Source organism: Sphaeramia orbicularis, chromosome 17 (genome assembly GCF_902148855.1).
Source record: "Sphaeramia orbicularis chromosome 17, fSphaOr1.1, whole genome shotgun sequence".
NCBI lineage: Eukaryota > Metazoa > Chordata > Actinopteri > Kurtiformes > Apogonidae > Sphaeramia > Sphaeramia orbicularis.
The window spans coordinates 45,530,434-45,557,368 of NC_043973.1; the positions used below are offsets into that span (position 1 = coordinate 45,530,434).

At 35.2% G+C, this 26,935-nt stretch overlaps 1 protein-coding gene across 5 annotated transcripts in view; it reads left to right on the forward strand.

The window, feature by feature from the left end:
• The first annotated feature begins 559 nt into the window (after positions 1-559).
• Positions 560-26,935, forward strand: part of LOC115437807 (solute carrier family 12 member 7-like) — a 93,865-nt gene continuing 67,489 nt past the window's right edge. For 4 of the 5 annotated variants that reach the window (XM_030161155.1, XM_030161158.1, XM_030161159.1 and 1 more), the window contains exons 1-2: positions 560-1,370; positions 23,390-23,484. In XM_030161155.1, coding sequence (XP_030017015.1) covers positions 1,196-1,370; positions 23,390-23,484 — 270 coding nt within the window. In that variant the 5' untranslated portion in view covers positions 560-1,195. The remainder of the gene's footprint in view (positions 1,371-23,389; positions 23,485-26,935) is intronic. The other variant, XM_030161157.1, reaches the window with a different exon arrangement.

Consider the following 26,935-nt stretch of genomic DNA (forward strand, 5'->3'; position numbering starts at 1 on the left):
TATCTTTGAGTTGTAATCATTGAAAATGTTGCTTACAAAAGAAATTAGATAAGGAAAACTACAAAACAATATAAAATATGAACATCGCTAACTTTGAATCCTAATGCAACTCAGTGACACACTTTAACTACAAACCTGAATAAAAACAGTGTCTATGAACGTCAGTCCATTCATATTAGGTAACATTTATACTGATAAAGGCTGCTCTATAAAATCTTTCGCATTTCTTCATGTAATCTAAATACGCTTCGGTGTATTTAATAATGTGCCAATATTGGTTACACAAAACATTCTGTAAAAGTGCCAATAAAATGATCATTCCCACACTCTAAAAGCCATTTGTGTTTACGTCTGTCTATTGTTTTTCAAGGCTGAGTGTTTTCCCCTGTGACTGTTAAATTGTAATCTACGCTGCTACTCGGAGGAAAGTGTGTAAGTCTGTCAAGGTGTTTCCTTTAGTGCTGGCACAATGTGAGCGCGTATGTGTGCGAGTGGAACTACCCACAATGCACTGTGGGAAAGGTAACACCCACTCTGTTTACCTGGAGGAAACCAAAGACAAGCTGGCAGCCTGAAGGAGGAAATATAACTAACAAACAAAAAACAGGAGAAAAGACTGTGTGTGGACATAGAGCTGTTTAATACCAGCCACATGTGGATCCGACACAGTTCGTACGCTTTGAAAGATACTTGGGAGTAGTTTTTCCTTACTTTCTGGAGTTACACAAAAGGTGTGAGTGAGAGAAGTGGGACGGTGCGAGCCATGGGAGGAGCTGCAGGGCTCTCCATGTATGGAATCCAGCTCTGTTCATATGGTAAAGAGAAGGTCACATGGGGCAATAGTCTTAGAGCAGCGGTGGGGGGGAAAGGGAGGGAAAGGAACAAGGAAAGAGAGTGAAGACACACTGGAGTGGACTTTGGTTTGCCTCATGCACAGGAGGCGCAACTTTAGAGGACACTGGATCACTGCATAAACAGAAAGGAAATAGAATCTGAAGGCCATGTTGTGGTCAAACTAACTTTTTTTTTTTTTTTATATCATTGAGTGGCTCCTCGAGGCCCTCATTTCCTTTCCTTTGGAGACTTGCTTTTGTTGCTGCCAGGGTGAAAGTTCAGCAACTGGTGTCATCTTGTTTGTTTTTTTGTTGTTTTTTTGCTGTGAGTCACAGTTTGTTCCGTGGGGAGAAGAGCCAACATGCCAACCAACTTTACAGTAGTGCCAGTTGAAGATGCAGAAGGTGGAACCAGCACCAACAACAACAGCAGTAGTAATGCCGCCGCCGCCGTCACCGCAGCTGGAAGCAGCAAACCTGTCAGCCTGGACCAGATATTTGGACAGGGACAGGAAGAGGACAACCTACAAGGACCAGGTAGGAAGGCTGTGCAACCATGAAGAAATATGGCCAGGAAAGTCAGGGGTTAAAATGTGTAAATATGATGCACTGTATGTGTCATTGTTTAATTATTACATTTTTTTTTTTTTTTTTTTAATTTCAACCTTTATTTAAACAGAAAAAAGCTCAAAAATCTCTTTCTGAAGAGGCCAAGATGGCAGCACCAGCAAAGATTACACAAAATAGAAATCACAGCCATCCACTCACACTAAAAATATACATAAAACACAATAAAAGTCAGTTAAAACCATACATAAAACACTAAAATAAGAACACACGTATAAAACACTACTATTATTTTAACCCATAAGGACCCAGTGTTACTTTAATGGCAGTTCCCAAATGAATTTTTCTGTATATTTAACCTTCCTAAAGTGATTTTATCTGCTTTATTTTGCATTTTTTCAGTAAAAAATCTGGTATTTTCCCATATTTAATTTCCTGATCATGTAGATGTTCATAAAAGCTCAGAGTAAATTCAAAGGTTATGACATCAAAACAGAGAAAACAGAAGATAAAGTGACTTTTTCAGCAAAGATATCAGTATCTGAATGTAAAACCCAGTGTGTCCATCCACTGTCATTGATCCACCTCCATGGGTTTTACTGGTGAATCAATGTTGTAGAAGATGAAATGAATTTTTCTCTGTATTTAACCTTTCTTAAGTGGTTTATCACCATTTCTTGTAATATTATCCTGAGTATTACACATTATTTCAGTGTAAATCATGTATTTTCCTATATTTTATTCACTAATCATGTAGATGTTCATAAAAGCTCAGAGTAAATTCATATGTTATTATATCATAAACAGAGAAAACAGAAGAGAAAGTGTCTTTTTCAGCCAAGATATCATGAACTGAACATAAACCCAGTGTGTCCATCCACTGTCATTGATCCACCTCCATGGGTTTTACTGGTGAATCAATGTTGTAGAAGATGACAGTGTTTCCATGGTAACTACAGAGCCTCTGAACATCCAAATGGGTCATATCTGATGACCATGAAAAGATGACAAACTGCATTTTACACCAATTATTTACCTTTATTAATAGAATTAATGGATCAATGGGTATTAAACATTTTCAATCAGGTTTTGGTCGGTGATGGCTGTTTGGCAGTTACCTTTTGGTACTTTAATAAATCTATACAATTAGTTTTCTTTACATTTACACCTTTACTAAGTGATTTATCACCATTTAATGCAATATTATCCCCCATTTTTTCCATTTTTCAGTTAAAATCCTCACATACAGGGTGGGGAAGCAAAATTTACAATATTTTGAGGCAGGGATTGAAAGATAATGTATGACTAATTAGTTTATTGAAAGTCATGAGAATTTATTTGCCACAAGAAAATTTCCATAATAGAAAATGTTTTTATTCTATGTGTCCTCCTTCTTTCTCAATAACTGCCTTCACACGCTTCCTGAAACTTGCGCAAGTGTTCCTCAAATATTCGGGTGACAACTTCTCCCATTCTTCTTTAATAGTATCTTCCAGACTTTCTCGTAATAGTTTTGCTCATAGTCATTCTCTTCTTTCCATTATAAACAGTCTTTATGGACACTCCAACTATTTTTGAAATCTCCTTTGGTGTGACGAGTGCATTCAGCAAATCACACACTCTTTGACGTTTGCTTTCCTGATTACTCATATGGGCAAAAGTTTCTGAAAAGGTATGGATAATAGTGTTAGGTATAATTATGACATCAGTATATGTTTGGTTTCAAAACAATTGACGTAGTGCCTGCTGAGAAAAAACAACTAAATGTTCATTGTGAATTTTGCTTCCCCACCCTGTAGATGTTCATAAAAGTTCAGAGTAAATTCGGAGACTATTGCTGAGAGCTCGCTGTTTTGGTTCAAAACATTATGAGCAACACGGGGGCCCATCTCCTTAGGAGTTTCTCCCGCTGTAGCCTTAAATGATAAGTTGTATCCTCCATTCTATAGAGTTCCCATACGGGGTCTTTCAATGATTGGAATGTTGGAACATTTGGTGTCAACTAATTGACAGTGATGCCTTTAACTGCTGCTGCCAGGAGAATTTGAAGTAGATTTATATATTATCTCTACTTTCAAAGCCCTCAGGAATGGCAGGAATTGCAGGGGATGCCAGGGCTCCTCAGGTATGTGTATTCTGAATATGTCAAATAATGTGGTGTAGATGTCATCCCAGTATTTTTTTAAGCTTATTGCACGACCAAAAGATGTGTATAAAATTGGATTCAGTCTCCCCATGCTCCTTCCAACAACTACTGGTGGCTGACGCGATATATTTTCCTGTTATGTGTGGGGTCCTGAAATATCTAACTGTCATTTCCATCTGTATTCCCTCCAGCTATTAGAACAGGTCACTTTATGAGCATCAGTGCAGATCTCTTCCCAAGTTTCTGGAGAAATGTCCTGCTGGACTTCTCTTTCCCATTTTGATTTCATATTAAAAGTATCATGTGTTTCCATATTCTGTAGGCTACTGTAAAGATGAGGAATAGTCTTCTTGATCTCAAAACATTTTCATTCCTGTTCTGACAGATACAATTGAACTCATTCACGAGTTTACAAATATTTATTTTTTGCACAACTATAGGCTAATATGCACTAGAGATGTAACGATAACCTGTATAACAATAAACCGCAGTAAAATTCCTGACGGTTAGTGTTACCGTTTAAATTAGAGAGAGAGAACGTCTCTATTTCTGAATCTCTGAAAAAGAAACTAAAACAACTCAGAGAGACAGAGAGATAGAGATAGAGATCTGTCTCTATTTCTGAATCTCTGAAAAAGAAACTAAAACAACTCAAACTTGTTACATAAAATGGTCAAACAATGGCCATAAGGTGCCATCTTTAATGCACATTTATATGTTTGATGTTTACATGTTCATATTTGAATGTTTCCGCCAACAGAAAGTACATTGTGCCTATTATTTTATTTGTTTTTGGGGTTGTTTTTTTTTGTTTTGTTTTGTTTTTTCAAAATACAACTTGGTTGAATTATTTCAGTGTGTGTATAAGTACTTTTTGAACATTTTCAGCGCATTTCAACAATACCATGATAATAATGAAAACCATGATAATTTTGGTCACAATAATCATGATATGAAATTTTCCTATCGTCACATCTCTAATATGCACACATATCTGTCCTATGCACACAAACATTTTGACAGCTTCCTTACCCCATATAAAAAGTACTAAAAGTATAGCAACAATGTTCCTTAAAAGCAACAATTTAACATGTGCAGAGGGAGGAGCCCTGATACAGTCATCCATGCATGTTGTGGCAGGTGCATGTTGTTCACACACACACACACATACACACACACACGCAAACACAAACTTTTCAGAGTAGGACGTCACTGCACCAGCTGGAACTTGCAGAGCGGCTTGTTTTGTGTGCAAACGAGGTGGAACAAAGCCTGGTTCTTACGTCTCTGCAGCTCTGATTGATGGTTGAGGCTCTTTGTTTCATCATGGCTGCACTACAGGACTGTATGCTGACACACAAACACACATATTCTGCACTTTTTTCTGTTAACTTCCTCTAATCCAGGTGATACAAAACCATCCAAATATGCAAAATATGCACTGAAATGTGAGACGGTACACAAACCTTTTAAGGAAGTACAGAATAATAGACAGTCCAATACTGATGGCCAGCACTGTTAACATAACACAACACTGACATATTATAAGTTTTGCAGAGTCACACTTAGTCACACATATGAAAATATTTAACCTACAAAGACCCAAACAGCATCTGGCAAATAAAACCTTCAACTGTTCTAAAATATTAATAACTTTTCAGCCACTAATCCTATCAATATATATAAATAATTGGTGTAAAATACAGTTTGTCATCTTGTCATGGTCATCAGATATGACCCATTTGGACGTTCGGGGGCTCTGTAGTTACCATGGAAACAACACTGATTCACTAGTATTCACCACTCACCCATGGAGTTTGATCAGTAACAGTGGATGGAGACACTTGGTTTTTACATTCAGTTATTGATATTTTTGTTAAAACAAAACTTATATACGTGGGGATGTGGTCCATAACTAACTAACTAAATGCTGGTGTGAAACAAAAGTGAAACTTGACATACTTTCAGTGTCCAACTCCTGGGTTCCATCTCTCTTATACAGCGGATCTTACATGAAATTTTCACACCTTATAACCTGTATCCACTGGACCCCTTCCACTGGTCTATGGGCCCCCCACAAATGCTGGGCCCCATGAATTTGTTATGTTTGCCCCCCCGTACGGCACCCCAGTGCATGGGGACATTTATGAATTCGGAGACTGCCAACACTGCGGTTCAGGTGAACGTTAGCGCCAGTAATGTAGGATATAGGTGGAAGAAAACTCAGTCACACAAATGAAATTTATTGAGCAGAAGTAGGGATGTAAAAACCAGAGGAGGGGGTTGATCCCTCCCACCCCACCCCACAAACAAATTGCACCCTGGTTATATGTAATATTAATACAGCAAACTATCAAAACCAGTGGGAACACACTCACAGCTACAAAAATTACCAATGAATTAATGCTAGACAATCTAATTCATGTAGTGTACAGCTCATTGTTGTCAACGCTGTGCACTTCTGGTACAATCGCTCAAAATAACACTGTCTTATAACCTTCACGCGCTGCACCTGCTGATAGTTTACATTATAGCTCTATTAGCTTAGCTTTGACAGAAAACAGCCACAGTAAAACCACTAATCACCTCTGTTTTCTGTTCGGTTTGTGTTGTCAGTAGCTGAACTAAAGATCTGTTTGGAATCCAACAAACAAGGTCAGAACTGTTACAGTTTAGTCTGATCTGTGGATCAACAACGGCAACTTAGCAACGATAATAACATCCCATAATAACTTTATACCTTCACAAGCCTCAGCATCAAACTCACTCGTGTAGAAGAAACGCTGCCATTTCAGCATCATCTCCATTCTTTACAATTAGAGCTGAGTCCAGTGAAGAAAACAATGGCAAAAATTCTGTTTTTTTTAATTTTTTTTTTTTTTATAATTTTGTCACTTTATTTGACTCTAAAAAAAAGTTGTTTCTCATCACTATTCTCTCTAGTGGTCACAGTGACTCATTGGCCTGTGTCTGAATAAATTCAGTTCGTGTCTGTATGGTTCAATATATTATAAGGTCAGAACATTTGCTAATTTTCATTCATTTTGTTAACCCATAAAAACCCAGTGCCACTTTTATGTCAGTTCCTAAATTAAATTTTCTTTATATCTAACCTTTATTAGGTGAGTTATCACCATTTGTTTATATTATCATTTGTATTTTCTATTTTATCAGTATAAATCAGGTTTTTTCCTGTATTTAATTCACTGATCATGAAGAGGTTCATTAAAGCTGACAAGGGTTATTATATCAAAAACAGAGAAAACTGAAGAAAAAGCTTCTTTTTCTGTAAAATCTCTCATTAACTGAACATAAACCCAGTGTGTCCATCCACTGTCATTGATCCAACTTCATGGGTTTTACTGGGGAATCAATGTTGTAGAAGATGACGGTGTTTCCATGGTAACTACGGAGCCTCTGAACGTCCAAATGGGTCATATCTGATGTCCATGAAAAGAAGACAAACTGTATTTTACACCAATTATTTACATGGATTGATAGGATTAGTGGATCAACAGGTATTTAACATTTTAGATCAGTAGAAGGTTTCAGTCAGTGATGATGTTTGAGTCTTTATGGGTTAAATATCTAAAGCACAGGTGTCAAACATGCGGCCCGGAGGCCAAATCCGGCCCGCCAAAGGGTCCAGTCCGTCCCCTGGGATGAATTTGTGAAATGTAAAAATTACACTGAAGATATGAATCATTTTAGTTCAGGTTCCACATTCAGACCAATTTCATCTCAAGTGGGTCGGATCAGTAAAATACTATCATAATAAACTATAAATACGCACAACTCCAAATATTTCTCTTCTAAATGTAAACATTTTTATGTCATTTTACTGTATTTACACTAAAACAAACACTCGTTTCACAAAAACACACGAATAACCTGAACAAATATGAAAAATTTGAGATATCTGAAGTGTAAGTTTACCAATATTCTGCCTCTTTATTAAATGTTTTATGTGTTTATTGATCCACTGTGATCTGTGAGTTGTAATTTACGTGTATAAATTATAAGCTGAGACGTACTATTGTTGAAATTGCAATTAGTTTTCTTAAGAATTTCAGTTTGTTCATGTTATTTACATTGCTTTAAAGGATAGTTGGTAGATGCAAACATTGTCATCACACAATTTGACTTTTTTTCGCTCTAAAACATAGAAAAAAATTTGGAGTTGACATTAAATATATATTATTATGTTATTATTTCACTGGTCCGGCCCACTGCAGATCAAATTTGGCTTAATGTGGCCCCTGAACTAAAATGAGTTTGACACCCCTGATCTAAAGGATAAATACTGCTATTATTCCATTAATGTTCGCACTCTATATGTTCAAACCTCAAAAATATGTAAAGTGGTTTTGTATTGGTAGAAAAAAATCTAAAAGAGGCATTTTTCTGGTCGAGTATAAACCTGAAGGTAAATCAGTGAGTTGTATCACAGCTGATCTGAGTTTATTACCTTTAAGAATGTTCCAGACCAGACCTTCGGCTCCAGGTTCTCAATAATCAATGACTAATTGGCAAAGAAGACAAATGAACGCAGTGAACCTGTAACTCCTTAGTTCTGCTGTAAAATAAAAGACATTTATAGCAGTGGTTTCCCAGAAGTCTTATGTTTGCTGTTATCTGTCAGATTCACGGAGTTGCTTCAGAAATTCCAACAGAACATAGTTTATTTAGCTGCCGAGTTGACGTTTTTTGCAGCTAATGTATGGGTGACAATTCCTGTTCGACAAGAAGCGAAGTTTTGTGTCATGTTACAACAGCCTTCAACGTATCGTCTCTAAACATATCTCCGTTTCAATTACATTTGACACCATTATTTTGTCCATTTTTTTCTCATGTGTGGCTCTTGAGCGCACATACATAACTGAAGCCTTAATCATATGTGTCAAGGAATTTTGCACCGCTGCCCTTTGGCAACGTTTACTGCAGGTTTCCTTCAGGGTTACTGAGTCAGTCACTGTTGTAACATACACTCAAGGAAAAGGTTCATTCTGTTCTTTCCAGTGTTGTATAAAGTACTGGAAAGTCACATTTGAGTAGAAGTACAGGTACTCTTCCAAAACATGACTTTGGTAGAAGTTCCAAGTTACTAACTGAAGGGATTCTCAAGTTCAAGTGATCTGGAAGAAAATAATGAAGGTCCAATATATATTTTTTATTATTATTCTGAGAAAAAAGTCAGAATTCTGACTTTTTTTCCTTAAAATTCCAACTTTTATCTCACAATTCTGACTTTTTTTCCCTCACAATTCTGACTATTATTTCAGAATTCTCACTTTTATCTCAGAATTCTCACTTTTTTTCTAAGAATTCTGACTTTTACTCTCAGAATTCTGACTTCAAATTCAGAATTCTGACTTTAAACTCTGAATTCTCCCTTTTTTCTTCCAGAATTCTGACTTTTTTCCCCCTCAGAATTCTGACTTTTATCTCAGAATTCTGACTTTAAACTCTGAATTCTCACTTTTTTCTCAGAATTCAGACTTTTTTCCCCCCTCAGAATTCTGACTTTTTTCTCATAATAATAATTTAAAAAATATATTGGACCTTATTTTTTATTTTTTCCAGTGGTTCTATTTCTCTCCTGTAATAATTAAATGTACTCAAGTAATGAAAGTAAAAGTACAAGCATTTTGAATATTATAAAGTTTATCCAACTGGCGACTCATCCAGGGTGTACCCCACCTTTGTCCATAGGTAGCTAGGATACCCCCCCCACCCCCAAGTGGTTCCAGGCACAACAAGCCCCGACCCTGGGACGTATTGTATCTTATTTTAGCATTGATCCAGATGATGTCATCATGTCTATGCATGTGCTGAGTCAGCATTTTAATTGCCTCTATGTATGTGTGAAGTAAATTGACACAAAATTGATGTTTTTAGAAAATTTGAACTTTGACCTACTTTTCCCAAAATATAACCACATCTATTCTGGGTCACTGATAACACTGGGTTACAAAAAAATGTTTTTTGCAAGTTGTCTAGGTTTTTTCAACTGAATTAGGACCATTTTGCACCGCTAAATCCAAAAATGACATCTGCTTTTCTCAATCAGGTCAGGTTTTTTTGTTAATTTGATTTTGAAAAATTTGATCTTCTCACAAAATATAATAATTAATACCAAAATAAGATTGGTAAGGACACTTTATGAAACTTGTGACTTGATTCCTGTTAGGTACAATGGTGTATTCACCACAGATGTAGCAGAATACATCAGGCTTATTTTTGCAAGATCTTCTAGCTGAAGCCATTTCATTCACCTGTAATATTAAAAAAAAAACAATCATAAATTGGCAAAGGTAAAATCTTCAGAACTCGTTTATTGCAAGAAATATGAAAGAATTTTGTATCATATGATGTGAAAATGCCCATAAATGTAAGCAAAAATGTTAAAAAGCCAATATGTAGCATAGTTCAGAAAGTTGACCTGATTGAGCAAAATTAATGTGATTTTTGGATTCAGCACAGCAAAATTATCCTAAATCAGCTCAAAAAACTTAAACAATAAATTTGTTGTTGACCAGTGTAATCTATAAACCCAATCTGGTATGAATTCAACCAATAGTTTTGCTGCTAAAGTGTTAACAAACAGAGAAACAAACAAACAAACAAGTGGTTCCAGGCACAACAAACCCCACCCCTGGCACATATTGTAGTTTACTTTGGCATCGATCCAGCTGATGTCATCATGTCTATGCATGTGCTCATGTCAGCATATCAACTGCCTCTATATATGTGTCAAGTTTGAAGTAAATTAACCCAATTTGGTATGAATTCTACCAATAATTTTGCTGCTAGTGTTAACAATCAAAGAAACAAACTGAACCAAAACCAATAACAAATCAACTTTGTTTCTTTGTTTTAGTGCAAAAAAGTAAAACGACAGTCTGATTTTGCTTATATTGATAAATTATCCTTTCATTAATAATGTGAAGAACCTGAACGTCCACAGACCTGAAATAATATTCCAAAGACTCAACTCCACTCATACCTCCTGGTGTAATGAGGGTGATGTGGTGTAAAATAAAGGCCTTTATCAGTGACTGAGCAGTGGTTTTATACACTCTGTCTGTACCAAAGAAGAAGAAGAAGTGACATTTAATGCACACATCACACATCAGTGCTGACAGGACAGGATTTCATCTGTATAAACAGTGGTATCTCAGTACCATCAGTTTCCAAAGCACCATCCTGTGACCAGTGTCCTTTTTCACCTTCTGTGTTAAGATGAAGACTTAAAGTTCACGATGATGTAAGATTCATCCTAGACACTTAATTACGTCGTTAATGTTGAATCCTATTATCTGATTTAAAAATTACTATTCAGTGGTTTGTTTTTATTCTGCATTTTCACTCATATTGAGCAAAACAGTTAAAAAGACCTGCTTCTGAAACATGTTTTTAATATCTTTATTTTAGGGGTGTCAAACAACCTGTCAAAAGTTCTAATCTGGCCCGGGGGATGAATTTACAAAGTGCAAAAATGACACTGAAGATAAAAGTGTTGAAGTCATTTTAGTTCAGGTTCCACATACAGACCAATGTGATTTCTAGTAAAATAACAGCAAAATAACCTATAAAGGTACAGCTGTTTTTATGTCTTTTTAATCTATTGTTGTATTTTAGTCTATCATTTTGCTTTTTTAATTCTTCTGTACGACACAGTTTTTAATTGTGCAGCTGTTTTACATCTTTAATCTATTCTTGTATTTTATTCTTTTATTTTGGTTTTTCCCGTGTAAGTCACTTTGGAAAAAACCGTCTTCCAAATGCATAAATGTTAAATATAAATGTAAATGCATAAATAATGACTCGAGATTATATTACATGAAAAAAAAATTGCATTATTCCTATAAATAATGACATCTCCAAAAGTTTTTCTGTTTTAATGCAAAAAAATAACAGTAAATGATGAAAATATACCCATTAACAAACTATCCTTTAACCAAAAAAATGTAAATAACCTGAACAAATATGCACAACCTCATATGAAGAAAATTAAGTGTAATTTTAACAATATTCAGCCTGTTACTAAATGTTTTGTGCCTTTGTAGATCCGATCTGTAATGTACATGTATAAATGATAAGTCAAGGCAGAATATTGATAAAATTGTATTTATATTTCTTAACAAATTTCATTTTTCAGGTTATTCCCATCCTTTTTGTTTGAGTAGTTTGTAAATGTAAATATTTTCATAATTTAATGTTATTTGCACTAAAACAGGGGTGTCAAACTTGTTTTAGTTCAGGTTCCACATACAGACCAATATGATCTACAGTAAAAATAACAGCATAATAAATAACCTATAAAGAATGGCAACTCCAAATTTTTTTCTTCATTTTAGTGCAAAAAAATAACATTAAATTATGAAAATATTTACATTTACAAACTATCCTTTAATAATAAAAAAGGAAACATTGCAAAACACTTAAAGGTCATGAAAATGAATTGAGATTTAGCAATTCAATTACACTTCCGCCTTAATTATTGAAACGTATCGGTATCGATAGTGGCGATACTGGCCCTTTATTTACTTGGTATGGGATCGATACCAAAATATGCAATATTGCACACCACTAGTTTGTATACATTGGGTTTTTCAAGGAAAAAAAAAATCACACTGATCATGTAGCGGGCTTCAAAACTCATGGATCAAATATGATACGTTTGGTGTTATAGGGTTAAAGGGCCAGTGCTCCAAACCACCTTTCTGGTGTCATTACTCAGAAACAGGGTTGAAGATGGACCTGTGGAGTTGAATTAATGAAGAATTCAGACCCAAGCAGAGTATTTACAGTTTATGGAGACCACAGGGAAATGTTTTTAAAATGCATAATTCCATTTAAAAAAGCAAATATCACTCCTTTAAGAGTTTTAAAGGGCTCATATTTCTCTAAACCCACTTTTATTAGTCTTTGGTTCATTTCTTTGTGTATTTGGACCCTAATAGTTCATACAGTTTGAATTTGAACCCTCCAGGTGCTGCAAAGATATCTTTATATTAATTCTGGCAAAAATCAAGTGGATTTCTACAACCTGTTTGTAGACCACAGGGAAATGTTTGAAAATGCACAATTCCATTTAAAAAAGCAAAATATGACCCCTTTAAGTGATTTATCACCATTTATGATCATATTATCCTCTGTATTTTGCGACTTTTCTGTGTAAATCACGTATTTTCCTATGTTTAATTCACTGATCATGTTGGTGTTCATAAAAACTCAGATTAACCCTTTCATGCATAGTGGTCACTACAGTGGACAGTTGTTCTCTTGTATATTCATGGGTTTTGTTGTTTTAGTTCCATATCAGCCAACACAGTGGACACTTATGCACCATCTCATAAATTGCAATTCATACCATTACTGTAACTTTGCTGTTCTTGATTGGTTCTTGAGTGGAAATCAATTGTTAATTGTTATTTTTTTGCATATTATCTCCATGAAGTGAGTAATAACTAGTGTTAGAATATGTTAAATGTGAGAAAATGTCAGATTAGCTGCATTAAACATGTTTTTATTTCATTGTTTTCATATCATTTTCTGATATTGGGTTTTAAATACTTGTTTCTTTGCTTCAAAAATATAATGCCTCGTGTAGCTGAGTGGACATTTTTGTAAATCCATGGAAAAAAAAAACAAAAAAAAAACTCAATAGTATTGTTTTTTTGTGCCCAAGGAGGAATAAAAACACTCAAAAAATAAATAAATAAACTTAACTAAGGTTCTCATAATCCATGCATGAAAGGGTTAAATTTGAGAATTATATCAAAAACAGAGAAAACTGAACAAAAAGTGACTTTTTCAGTAAAATCTATCATTAACTGAACATAAACCCAGTGTTTCCATCCACTGTTTGAAACTGCATAATTCCATTTCAAAAAGCTACATATCACTGCTTTCAGACTCAGTATTGTTCGGTGTTGTGGGAAGTGCCCTGCAGAAGTGTTTGTTAATTATGATCCCGTCTGCAGAAGTCCCATTCCCATGTGTCAGCCTGGTGTGGTGGGCTCACTGCCAACAGGAGCTGCCATCCTCCACAACAAAACTTACTAAGGAAGTTTATTTTTAGACTTTCTCGTATCTGTGGTTCACAGTTGGGCCTGCTGTTGTGGATGTGTCACACGGTGCTTTAACTCTATAACCTTTGACTCATTTCTGTCACTACATCTGCTTCTTTAACCCATAAAGACCCAGTGTTACTTTTACAGCAGTTTCCAAATTAATGTTTCTCTTGATTTAACCTTCCTTATGTGATTTATCACCATGTATCATAATATTCTCTCCTGTATTTTGCATTTTTAGGTGAAAATCAGGTATTTTCCTATATTTAATTTACTTACATATTTTAATCCTCATAGTGAGATTACATTTGAGGGTTATTTTATCAATAATGGAGAAAACTGAAGAAAAAGTGACTTTTTCAACAAATATATCAATAACTGAATGTAAAACAAGTGTCTCCATCCTGTCATTAATCAAAGTATATGGGTTTTACATTTTTTTAATCTATATTTAATCTTTCTTAAGTGATTTATCACCGTGTATCATAATATTATCCCCTGTATTTTGCGTTTTTACGTGAAAATGAGGTATTTTCTTATTTTTAATTTACTTATTATTTACTTTAATCATCATATTAAGATTACATTTGAGGGTTATTTGATCAAAAATAGAGAAAACTGAAGAAAAAGTGACTTTTTCAGCAAATATATCAATAACTGAATGTGAAAATAAGTGTCTCCATCCTGTCATTCATCAGATTCCATGGGTTTTACTTTTTTTAATCTATATTTAACCTTTAACTGATTTATCACCATGTATAATAACATTATCCCCTGTATTTTACGTTTTTTAGGTGAAAATGAGGTATTTTCTTAAATGTAATTTACTTATTATGTACTTTAATCCTCATAGTGAGATTACATTTGAGGATTATTATATCAAAAACAGAGAAAACTGAAGAAAAAGTGACTTTTTCAGCAAATCTATCAATAAATGAAGGTAAAACCAAGTGTCTCCATCCACTGGCATTCATCAGACTCCATGGGTTTTACTTTTTTTTTTTTAATCTACATTTAACCTTTCTTAAGTGTTTTACCCCCATGTATCATTATAATATCCCCTGTATTTTGCGTTTTTTTAGGTGAAAATGAAGTATTTTCTTATTTTTAATTTACTTATTATTTACTTTAATCATCATACTAAGATTACATTTGAGGGTTATTATATCAAAAACAGAGAAAACTGAAGAAAAATTGACTTTTTCAGCAAATATATCAATAACTGAATGTAAAAACAAGTGTCTCCATCCACTGGCATTCATCAAACTCCATGGGTTTTACTTGTTTCTCTCTATTGAACCTTTCTTAAGTGTTTTTATCACCATTTATTTTAATATTATCCTCTGTGTTTTGCGTTTTTCTTATATTTATTGTATTGCTCATGTGGATGTTCATAAAAGCTCTGATTAAAGTTGAAGGTAATTAAATTAGAAAAACTGAAGAAAAAATATGAATAACTGAATGTAAAAACAAGCATCTCCATCTACTATTTTGTTCATTTTGTTCATTTTTTTGACTACTTTGGCTGTTCTGGTTCATTTTATGGCTATTTAATGAACGTTTCTTAATTTTTAGCCTTTTTTTTCCCCGCTTATTTTGCTTATTTTTCTACATTTTCTTGCCAATTTTGTTACTTTTCCTTCAATTTTTTTTCTGTTTGTGTCTCATTTTGTTCATGTTGCTTATTATTTTGTTGATTTATCATTCATTTTTATTCGTTTTATTTTGTAATTTGGCTGTTTTTGTTTATTTTGTTGCTTATTTTAATGTTTTTTTTTTTTACATTTCTGTTTAGTTAATTTTTTGCTCATTTATTATTTTGATAATTTTTTATTCATTTTTGTTCATTTTATTTATTTTTTGACACAAAAGCAAGCAACTACAATTCAATTCCATGGGTTTTACTGGTGAAGCAATGTTGGAGAAGATGACGGTGTTTCCACGGTAACTACAGAGCCTCTGAACGTCCAAATGGGTCATATCTGATGACTATGAAAAGATGAATAACTGTATTTTACACCAATTATTTACATGTATTGATAGAATTAGTGGATCAACAAGTATTACGCTGTTCAGAACAGTAGATGCTTTTGGATATTTGGGTTTTTAAGAGTTAAAACAATAATAATAATAATAATAAAATAAATCAATTCATCCATTTTCTGAACCATTTACTCATTGTTAGGATTGTGGGTATGATGGAGCCTAGAAAATAAATAAAGAAAATGATATTGCATTATCACACAGCAAGATAGTTTCTGGAGCTGAGGAGCTTTTTAACATTAACACAGTCATGATGACTTATGCAAGCAAAAAAAAAAAAAAAAATACCTGTGTGACTCACCTTTCCGTGGAAGTAGCGCACCAAGTCTGCTCAGGAATGTTTTGGTTTTTTTTAGGAAACTGCTATGGATTAAACTGAAGTTAGCGTGATTGCTTCAGGTTGACATAAATGTATTCACAACTCTCTCTCATAGCGTTATTGTGCAATGATCTCATAGATGTAACGCATACATTTATGCTGATATTCTAAGATCCAGTTTTTCCTGTTAATTAAAAATGCGATGTACCTGATGAACCCAGACTCAGTCTGCACTTCAACAAACTCACATTAGTAGAAGTGGTCGTCCTTTAGAAAAGTATCCACAGCTGACTTTAGGTACATATATGTCAAACCTGCTTGTAGATCAGTAATACTCGTAGGTTGAGTTCAATGACGTGGCCATTATAAAAACAGATCCTTTAACAGTTTGTAGTTCACTCATAGAAATACTCCTTCAACCTTACTGTGTTATTGGAGGACATGACAGGACTATTACTTTTGGGAAATCTTTCAAAATGTATTTTTATGCAGAAAATCAAAGTCAGTGAAGTTACCAGTTTTTGGTTTCTTACCTGTAAGTGGAAAAAAAAACAAAAAACACAGAAGTAAATTTAAAATATGCCAGAAAACCACATGTAAGGTGAAAGAAACATGTATTTTAGAACATTAGTGCTGATCCAGACACCTGTCAACATCCACATTATCCCTTATCCAACACTCTTTAAAGCTGCGTATGACTTTCGTCGCCAATTTTTCATCAAATCTTGTTACGCTCGGTCTAGGGGTTGCCAAGACGCAACATGGTTTGAGACTCCCCTCCCTCCATGTCCCTTAACAAACAGGAGCAAATTAACAAAATGACCAGCAACCACGGCACTGCAGTATGAGGTATTTATTTACAAAAAAAAGAAAAATTAAATCAGGTAAGGGAATCATAATATTCTACAAACACAAACAAAGGAAACCAAAATACATCAATCTTACCTAACAAAACTTAAAGAAAAAGATTCCCTCCTTGTATAGCTGGTTTTACAAAGTTCTAACAAAAATCACAAAAGGCTGGTCTGCACAGAGGGGGAGATGGAATGAGAGGAGTCTCTCTGAAGGAATGAAGATCTGGCCTTTAAATTTCCCAGCTCATCTCTGAAGCACCAATCAGCTGCAGCCAGCAGAGCAACAGCACATCTGCAGCTCATCCTCCTTTAACTGCTATCTGTTTGGAGGGAAAGAACACACCCACACACAGAAGAGAACAGAAAAACTACAAAAATGCAACAGAATCACCAATGGCACAGCACATTACAGACTCAAACATCACTAACTCTTAACAATCTGTCAAACCAGTCATAGCCGAAGTACCACGAATCTGTACGCCTTTCCATGAATACTCACCTGAATCTCTTCTCTCACGGTGAACAGTTTTGAAGTGTACTCCACCAAAAACACTCTATGTGTTTACAAACGGAGCTGGTAGGTCACTCCGGCATTTCTGGAAATTTGTCGCAGCGTGCGTTGTGGGAAGCAGAGTTCCATGTACCTGCTTTCACTTGGTCGACATATTTGTTGTTGCTGCTACTGCGGCTGCATGGAGCTCCACTTCCTGCAGTGTAACACATAATGGATAAACAATGTATTAACAAATGGATTGTTTATGGTGGAGTACACTTTGAAATTGTTCACTGTGAGGGAAGAGATTCAGGTGAGTAATCATGGAAAGACTTACGGATTCATGACACCTAGGCTATGACTCAGGTTTACTGATTTGATGAAAAACTGATGATGAAAGTTGTTGTAGAGCAGTGGTCCCCAACCTTTTTTGTACTACGGACCAGTTTCATGCATGAAAATTTTCTGCGGACCGGGTACAGGTGCGGGGGTTCCAATAACAAAAATATTTTTTTGTTCAGAGCATGTGATCTGAAACACTTACACTGTATATCAGGCAATTCCACTGATTCTACAGTAATAATAATAATAATAATGGATTGGATTTCTATAGCGCTTTTGTAGACACCCATAGCACTTTACATTATTGATCCATTATTCATTCGCTCTCACATTCTCCCTCTGGTGGTGGTAAACTACATCTGTAGCCACAGTTGTCCTGGGACAGACTGACAGAAGCGTGGCTGCCAATTCGCGCCTACGACCCCTCTGACCACCACCAAACATTCATACGCATTCATACACCAGTGTGAGTGGTACTGGAGGCAAGGAGGGTGAAGTGTCTTGCCCAAGGACACAACGGACTGACTAGGATAGAGCGGGATTCGAACCGCCAACCCTTCAGTATTGGATGACCCGCTCTACCACCTGAACCATGGCCGCCCCTCAAAGTAGAATATCAGCTCACCCTAATGCAGAAACAGTGGAACCCTGGACTTGTTTCCCTGCAACTAAATGGTCCCATCTGGGCAGTGACGTGCAGTCAGAGAAGTCAATCTTGAAAAGAAAAAAAACTTGACTATAAAATATAATAAATGTTGATAGTTGTGAGCTGGTATGTCCTATAAAGTCATTTTCCGTTCGAATCCAATATTGTTATTATTTTTTATTTTTTTTGTCAATTAGAATAGCAGAATTTCCGCATGCTCCGTTCAAATACAGGGAGGAGATGCGCTGTGAGGCAGCGCTGTGCTGTGCCTCCCGGAGAACTGTCTCCTCCCCTCATGAACTCTGCTGGTACCCGATGAAAATATTGTGTTGCTGTCCCTCTGTATATCACAGTTAAAATGCTTTCAAACACGCTGATTATATGTTCTATCCTTCCATAATCTGCATAACGTATGGAATGTATTTCTGTAATGTGTTTAGGCTCGCAGATTAATCATAAAACCACAGTGAAAAAGTCACTAGGGGAGGCAAACAGTACCCCTGCCTCATGATAGATGGCGCCTGTGAGTCCACAGATTCATGTGCTTATAATCTTCTTCGTTCTTTTTTATACACTTTAATTCCCCTCATCAAAAATGGAGGATTACATTTCTGAGCTGAGAAAATTCTCAAATCTGGATTTTCATTCAAAGCAAGAAGTGATAAGAAAAGGAAGACCAACGCCGGAGCTGAAAGGTTTGCTTCCATTCCTTTTGCTCACTCTCTCTATTCCAGTTTCTCAGGCCACCATATATTTGTAGATCTGGTTCTGAAAGAGTCAGTGCCTCCCCAGCCATGAACCCCACTGCACGTCACTGCATCTGGGGCTGATGGGGACACACAGTCCAGGTGTGTTCCGTAGATCCAGTCTACTCTGGATTCTTGTCTTGTGAACTGTCATCGCAGAAAACCCAGCCACACAAACATATGAGGTTGCAAACAGAAGAAGGACTTTCAGGGCTTTTGTGGCGATATCTCCATATTCTGCTTTGACTTGAATCCAGAATGCACAGAGGTTTGAAGTTGTCTCAAACATGGATGGACGTGCCGGAGCAGTTTGGAGGCGCTTGTGTGTCACCTGTTGAGATGAAGCTGTAACTTCGGCAAGAATCCTGATATTTCCTTCTAAATGCAGCTTTCTGTTTACAGTCTGTGACCCTTCTGCAGACCCATCGTTTCCATGTTTCTTCCTGAAAAAGTTCTCCAGTGAATTTTGTTTTTGGCTCATTTCTTTACCTTGTGTTTCTACTGATTCATGAAATGGCACCAGAGTCCAGAGCGGTGGTGAGGAGAGGGCAGAAACTGTCGCTTTTCAAAATAAAATCCCCGCAAGACTAATGGAAAAAAATTGCTTTAATATTAACCCTTTCATGCATAGTGGTCACTACAGTGGACAGCTGTTCAAAGGTGGTCTCTTGCATATTTATGGTTTTTGTTGTTTTAGTTCCATATAGGCCAACACAGTGGATGTTTATGCACCATCACATACACTGAAATTCATACCATTTCTGTAAATTTGCTGTTCTAGATAAACCTAATCTGCACTAACATGTTTGAGTGTAAAAAAAATTGGTCGTCGTTATTAGACTGTAAAACAAAATGTTTTTTTTTTTTTTTTTTGCATACTATCTCCATGCAGGTATGTTACAATGTGAGAAAACATCAGATTAGTGGCATTAAACATGTTTTTATTTCATAGTTTTCAGGCAGTATTTCAGTAAATATATGTTTCTTTGCTTCTAAAATTAAACGAGTTGTGTCCAACTGAGTGGATATTTTTGTAACTTCATGAAAAATAGGTTCAGAAAAATGTTTCATACTTTTTTTCATGCCTAAAGAGAAATAAAAACACTCAGTAAAAAACAAATCTTCATTAATGTTCTCAGAATTTATGCATGAAAGGGTTAACCACAGTTTTTTTTTCTTTGCGGCCTGGTACCAAATGATCCACAGACTAGTACCGGTCCGGGGACTGGGGGTTGGGGGTTGGAGACCACTGATGTAGACCACATTGGACAAGATTGTTGCCTCACTGGAACTGTTGCCGTCACTGTCTTGAAATGTATGAGGAAATGACCAAAAATTCAATCTGTACTGCTCCAAAACTATTTGACTACCTACTACCAACAAACTACCATGTGAGCGTCAGTATAATACTACATGTAGGTATTGCAACTCATAGATGCTTTAATTAAAGACTGTATATGCAACTGCTCTGATTACTACACTAATTACTAAACTTAAACATCCGTGATGAAATATACCCATTGTGAGAAGCTATAAAAAATATAATGGAGGAATTCAGACAGAAGATGGAGTTATCCATGCAATGCAAAAATGCAACACTGTATTTCTACATCTGCAGGATACTCTGACGTTAAGAAATATGGACCCCTGTTGGTTAACATGGGTACTGCAGGGGAAACAGGCTGATCTTCACATGGAAACATAATATAAAGCTGGTAATAAACAGACTAAATGTGATTTTTCTGCAGAATATTTATAGGAAAAGCTGCTCAATAATGATAGCTATGTGTTAAACTCATTAAAATGTATTTATAACATGAGTGACAGATTAAACATAATATAATGCATTTGATCAATTTTATATGAAAACAAGACATTTGACTAAATTCATCATTATCCTGTGCATCAGCTGCAAACGGAAGGTTAAGACAAACTAAAGTCATTATAACTTCAGGTGTAAGAAAATGTTGGTTCTGCAATATATAGTGATATTTCATATCGCGTCACAGTATTGATATTAAAAAGTACTGTGTCGATATTTTTCGGTATTTATTCAAATGCAGATATGGAGGGGGTTCGTTTTGTTTTTTGTTTATATTTTATTTGTTGTTATTTAACATGTTTTTTTTAATTAAATAATGGTTATTTGAAGCATCCTAAAAGCACTTTTTACTGTTTTTAAGTGAGACTGGCAGATTTTAGTTCCTTTGGAAACTAGGAGAATTAGAAAAAAAAAGTGATATAGCATTAGAGCCTGTTCTGATCAAATAAAGATCTGTTTAGTGTGTGTACATATTTCTAGTGTAATTCAATACTTCCAGGAAATAATCCTTAAAAAAAAAAAAAAAAATTGCTTTTTTAACAGTATCATGATATATCGTGATATATCGTGAGCCTAGTATTGTGATTTGTATCGTATCGTATCGCCAGATTCTTTCCAATACACACCCCTATTCATAACTCAACCTAGAGAAGAGATTTGGATGGTTTTTATCTCTTCATTTAAAGACCTTTTATTACAACCTCCACAAGAAAACAGCCCGACTTCACCAAGATCTACAAAGTAGGAAGTCTTACAGTTATTTCCAGCGCTCTTTAATGAGTACATAATGTTGGACTGACTCCAGAGTCCAACATTTACTCACTCAGAGTCCCTTCCTGATAAAGTGTTACTCATTTTGTGTGCATATGTCCACTGCTGCAGTGCTTTTGTTTTATTTTCTGGGCTTACAAAACACCACATGACTTAATGATCTATTAATAGTAATGTCACCTTCGTTTAATTACTGTGTTATTGTTCCAGTTCAGATCCCACTTCCTGGTTTTAGTTTATACTCAACTGAGGTGAACGGTCAAAGAAACCCTGTCTTAAAGATTAACCTTATATTATTATCCCTCAGTTATGTAATAATCATGACTAAACCTATAATAATAATAATAATAATAATAATAATAATAATAATAATAATAATAATTATTATTATTATTATTATTATTATTATTATTACTTAATGACGATAAATCACTTCAGAAAGGTTAAATAATAAAAATGTTTGAGCATAAAATAGTGGAAAATGTATTTCTATAATCTCATATGATAAATATGATAAAACATGTCAAGTTTGTTTTTTTAAGCATTTAGTACATATAATAATGATAATTAATGGCCAGATATTGAAGGTTTATGTTCAGTTAATGATAGATTTGACGGAAAAAAATACTTTTTCTTCAGTTTTTTCTGTTTATGATATAATAACCCTCAACTTTAATCTGATCTTATTATTATTGTTGTTGTTGTTGTTGTTGTTGTTGTTGTTGTTGTTATTATTATTATTATTATTATTATTATTATTATTATTATTATTATTATTATTATTATTATTATTATTATTATTATAAAATGAGACCATCCAAACTGAAATGAAACAGCCTCAACATGTGTTATTTGCAAATGATTTGTAGACCTTGCTTATTTAAGGTGGAAACACTATTATTTTGTTTAATTGTGTAAAACTGTATTTTTTCAGTATTTATTTGCTAATTTAAAATACCACTCCCTATTTGATCTGCATTATTATTATTATTATTATTATTATTTTTATTATTATTATTTGCGAACATCTTTGCAATTATGTGCTATTTAAATTATATTTTCAGGGTTCCCTAAATGTAAAATATGGCGATTATATCTTATATCTTTTTCTATAATTCTATAGTATTTGTTTCATTCAACAGTATCTGAAACATACAGTCATTCTGTTTTTACAAGTTTTACTGCTTAAGGGTTTTTTTTTCTTTCTTTTTTTTTTTTGAGGAACATTGAAGAAAAATTATCAATATTTTACAAGTTTCACAGACTTTTAATGATAAATTTAGTCACATTTATACAAAAAGATAATTTGTACCACACAGTCATATGTCTGATAATAACAAAAAATGTTTTTTAGCTGAAAATATTGGTATCAGACTCCTTTCCATGTAGCATTTATGTTGTAAAGTCAGTAAATATAATGGTACAAGTTGATGGAATGCTCGCACTTAAATACAATATATTTTCCTAAATAATATCTTGTGACAAACATCTAAACCAGAGGTGTCAAACATACGGTTCACGGACCAAAACTGGCCCACCAAAGGGCCCAATGTGGCCGGTGGGATGAATTTAGAAATGCAAAAAAGACACTGAAGATGTTAACAATCAAAGGTCATTTTGCGTCAGTAATGTCCAGTAACAACACATCCTGCTGTTCCTGTTGTGTCCATGCTGTTTTAATACTACTGTGCATCTGATGGTTAATACAGGTTTCCTTTTGTTTTCCAGGAGGTGATGACGATCAGAAGGAGTCGACTCCATTCATCAACTCAGACAATGATGGTGAACACTACTATGATGGAAAGAACATGGCCCTGTTTGAGGTACGACAAAAAGATTAACCCTTAAAGACCCAGTGAGACTTTTATGGCAACTACAAATATGATTTAACCTTATGTGTTTTTATCACTATTTATTATAATATTATCTTCTATATTTTGCTTTTTTTTTTTTTTTTTTGTGTTAATTAGGGATGCACTGATACTGACACCAGCATCAGGTATTGGGTCCGATCCGATACTCAGGGTGTGTACTTGTACCAAGGTTATTATCATTAACAAAAACTATGACGAAAATGACGGAAACTAAAATTGTAAAAACATTTTCGTTAACTGAAATAAATAAAAACTATAATTAAAAGAAAAAAAATGATAACCAACTGAAACTGTATTGTGTGCTTACAAAACTAAAACAGATAAAAAATTATGGATAAAATTCCATTCATTTTCGTCTTTGTCAATGTCAGACTGATACGAAATCGATTTATTTCTCTCGAGCAATTTTAGCTGGTGACGCCATATGATATTTAACCGTCCGTCACTTCTTGTCACTTGTGGTTTCCAGTCGTCTTCTGGTCCCCACTCTACCTGGAAACATGGAGACTAATGTTGGGAGAAAGCAGCAGAGTCCTGTCTGGGATTTATTTGAATATGACGGAGAAGAAGATAAAAGATATGAAAAAATTAAAACTAATAATAAAACTAAACTAAAACTAAGCATTTAGAAAAAAAATGAAAACTAATAAAAACTAGCAAACCTGCTCTAAACACTAATTAAAACTAACTGAATTAGAGGAAAAAAAGTCAAAACTAAATAAAACTAAACTATAATGAAAATCCAAAACTATTATAACCTTGACTTGTACTCATACTCGTAAAAGTACTCCGATACAACCGCACCGATACCACTTACGACAACGTGACATTCACAGTTAATGCAGCAGGTACGCGGCAGAGGAGTAATGTCAGCAGTGTGGAGATTTAACTAAATAAATGGCGATGACAAAAGTAACATTAAAGGCACAGATGGATATGAATGGAGCGTTCTGTTTGTCCTCTGCGTACATTCCATCCATCCATTGACTGAGAAACGCTTATTCCAACACATTAAATGTCAGTAGCAGCACTTTGTTCCAGTCAGACTAATGACAACGACAATAAAGCACATTTACAAAAGGGACTAAGAACTGGAATGGGATTATTAAGTACTCGTATCGGTACTCGGTATTGGCAAGTACTCAAATGTAAGTACTTGTATGTTTATGTTTATGTTTACGCATTTGGCAGACGCTTTTTTTCCAAAGCAACTTACCGGGGAAAACCAATCAAATCACTCAATCAATCAAATTTTATTTATATAGCGCCAGATTACAACAAAAAAGTTACCTCATGATACTTTATATATAGAGTTGGTCCAAACCAGACTCTAAGCCAATTTACAGAAACCCAACAGAATCCTCCAGGAGCAAACACTAGTGACTGGTGACAGTGGAAGGAAAAACTTCCCTTTAACAGCAGAAACCTGGAGCAGACCCAGACTCCTGGAGGATGGACGACTGACAGGACCAGCTGGGGTTAAAGAGTGAGGGTAAAGAAAGAAAAAAAGAGAGAGCGAAAGAGATAGAGACTGGGGGAGAAGGGGGGAGTAGGGGGAGACACATGGAGATAAGTGAGTGATGATGATGAAGGCAGGAGAGAGGCAGGACCACCGCAGCAGGTCCAGAGATAATCCTGGGAAAATGTGTGATAATCCTGGGAAAAACCTTATTAAAATATTTAATCCTTTCATGCATAGTGGTCACTCCAGTGGACAGTTATTCTCCAGCTGTTCTCTTGTATATTCATGGGTTTTGTTGTCTTAGCTCCATATCAGCCAACACAGTGGACACTTATGCACCATCCCATACACTGCAATTCATACAATTATTGTAACTTTGCTGTTCTTGATAAACCTGATCTGCACTAACATGTTTGAGTGTAAATCAGTTGCTAATTGTTATTAGACTGTAATTAACAGTTTTCTGAAAGAATTTTTTTTTTTTTTGCATATCCTCCTGAGACCCAGTAATGCATTTTGTCCTCTGTAGGAGACAAAAGTTTGTCAGTTTTACTTAAAAAAAGGCTGTGCATTACAAAAGACGTTCCATTAAACAGTCAATCGATAAACATGATTTTAAAATGTATCCGAAAAAACTGTTGCATTATGCAGTTTCCAATCAAGACAATTTTTTTAATGTAAAAAAGCTAAAACTGTCAAATTCCTGGGTCTCAGGAGGATATTATCCCCATGAAATGAGTAATAACTAATATTAGAGTATGATAAAATGTGAGAAAACATTAGCGATTTAGCAATAGTGGCATTAAAAATGTTTTTATTTCATAGTTTTCACACAGTATATCACTTTCTGATGATGAGTTTTAAATACGTTTCTTTGCTTCAAATATTAAATGCATGGTGTCCAACTGAGTGGACATTTTTGTAACTCTACGAAAAATAGGTTCATAAAAAAAAAAAAAAAGTCATTTGCATTGTTTTTTTCATGCCTAAAAAGGAATAAAAACACTCAAGAAAAAAATATTGACTGAGGTTCTCATAATTCATGCATGAAAGGGTTAAAATGGAATGTCTGACAGTGCTAGGACAGGAGGTGCTCTCGGAAGAGCTGGGTCTTCAGGAGCTTCTTGAAGATAGGCAGGGATACCGCTGTTCTCGTAGTACTCGGTAGAACGTTCCACCAACGTGGAACGACCCATGAAAAAATTAAATGAAACTTGTACTTGTACTTGGTCTGGAAAAAAAGTGGTATCGGTGCATCCCTAGTGTAAATCAGGTATTTTCCTATATTTAATTTACTGATCATGTAGATCGGGGGTGTCAAACAGGCCACATTCAGCCAAATGTGATCTGCAGTGGGCTGGACCAGTAAAATAATTACAGGGTTCTCACTAGGATTTTTTCGCAGCGTAGGGGTGTGCGCCGCATACATGGTGTGAGTTTTTACGGGGGTCCAGGAGCGTAAGGCAAGTGATGTTGCCGGGTGGGCGTCAGACAATACCAAGGCACACAAAAGGGTGGTGATTATATTGTTCTCATTTCCTGTCTGCAGTGCTTTGTGCCAAGACAAAGGAATATATTTTTTCAAATTCAAATCTCGTTACCTCCGCCAAGGAGGTTATGTTTTTGCCAGGGTTTGTTTGTTTGTTTGTTTGTTTGTCTGTTTGTTTGTTTGTCTGTCCGTTAGTGTGCAACATAACTCAAAAAGTTACGGACAGATTTGGATGAAATTTTCAGGGTTTGTTGGAAATGGGATAAGGAAGAAATGATTACATTTTGGTGGTGATCGGGGGTGGGGGGCCCACGGGGGGGGCCACTGATCAGCCTTGGCGGAGGTCTGCGCTCTCCGAGTGCTTCTAGTTATCATTGCGCTGGACGATCACACACACACACACAAAAAACACCGCTACGCTGGTTGAAAGAAAGCGTCGTGGGTCAAAT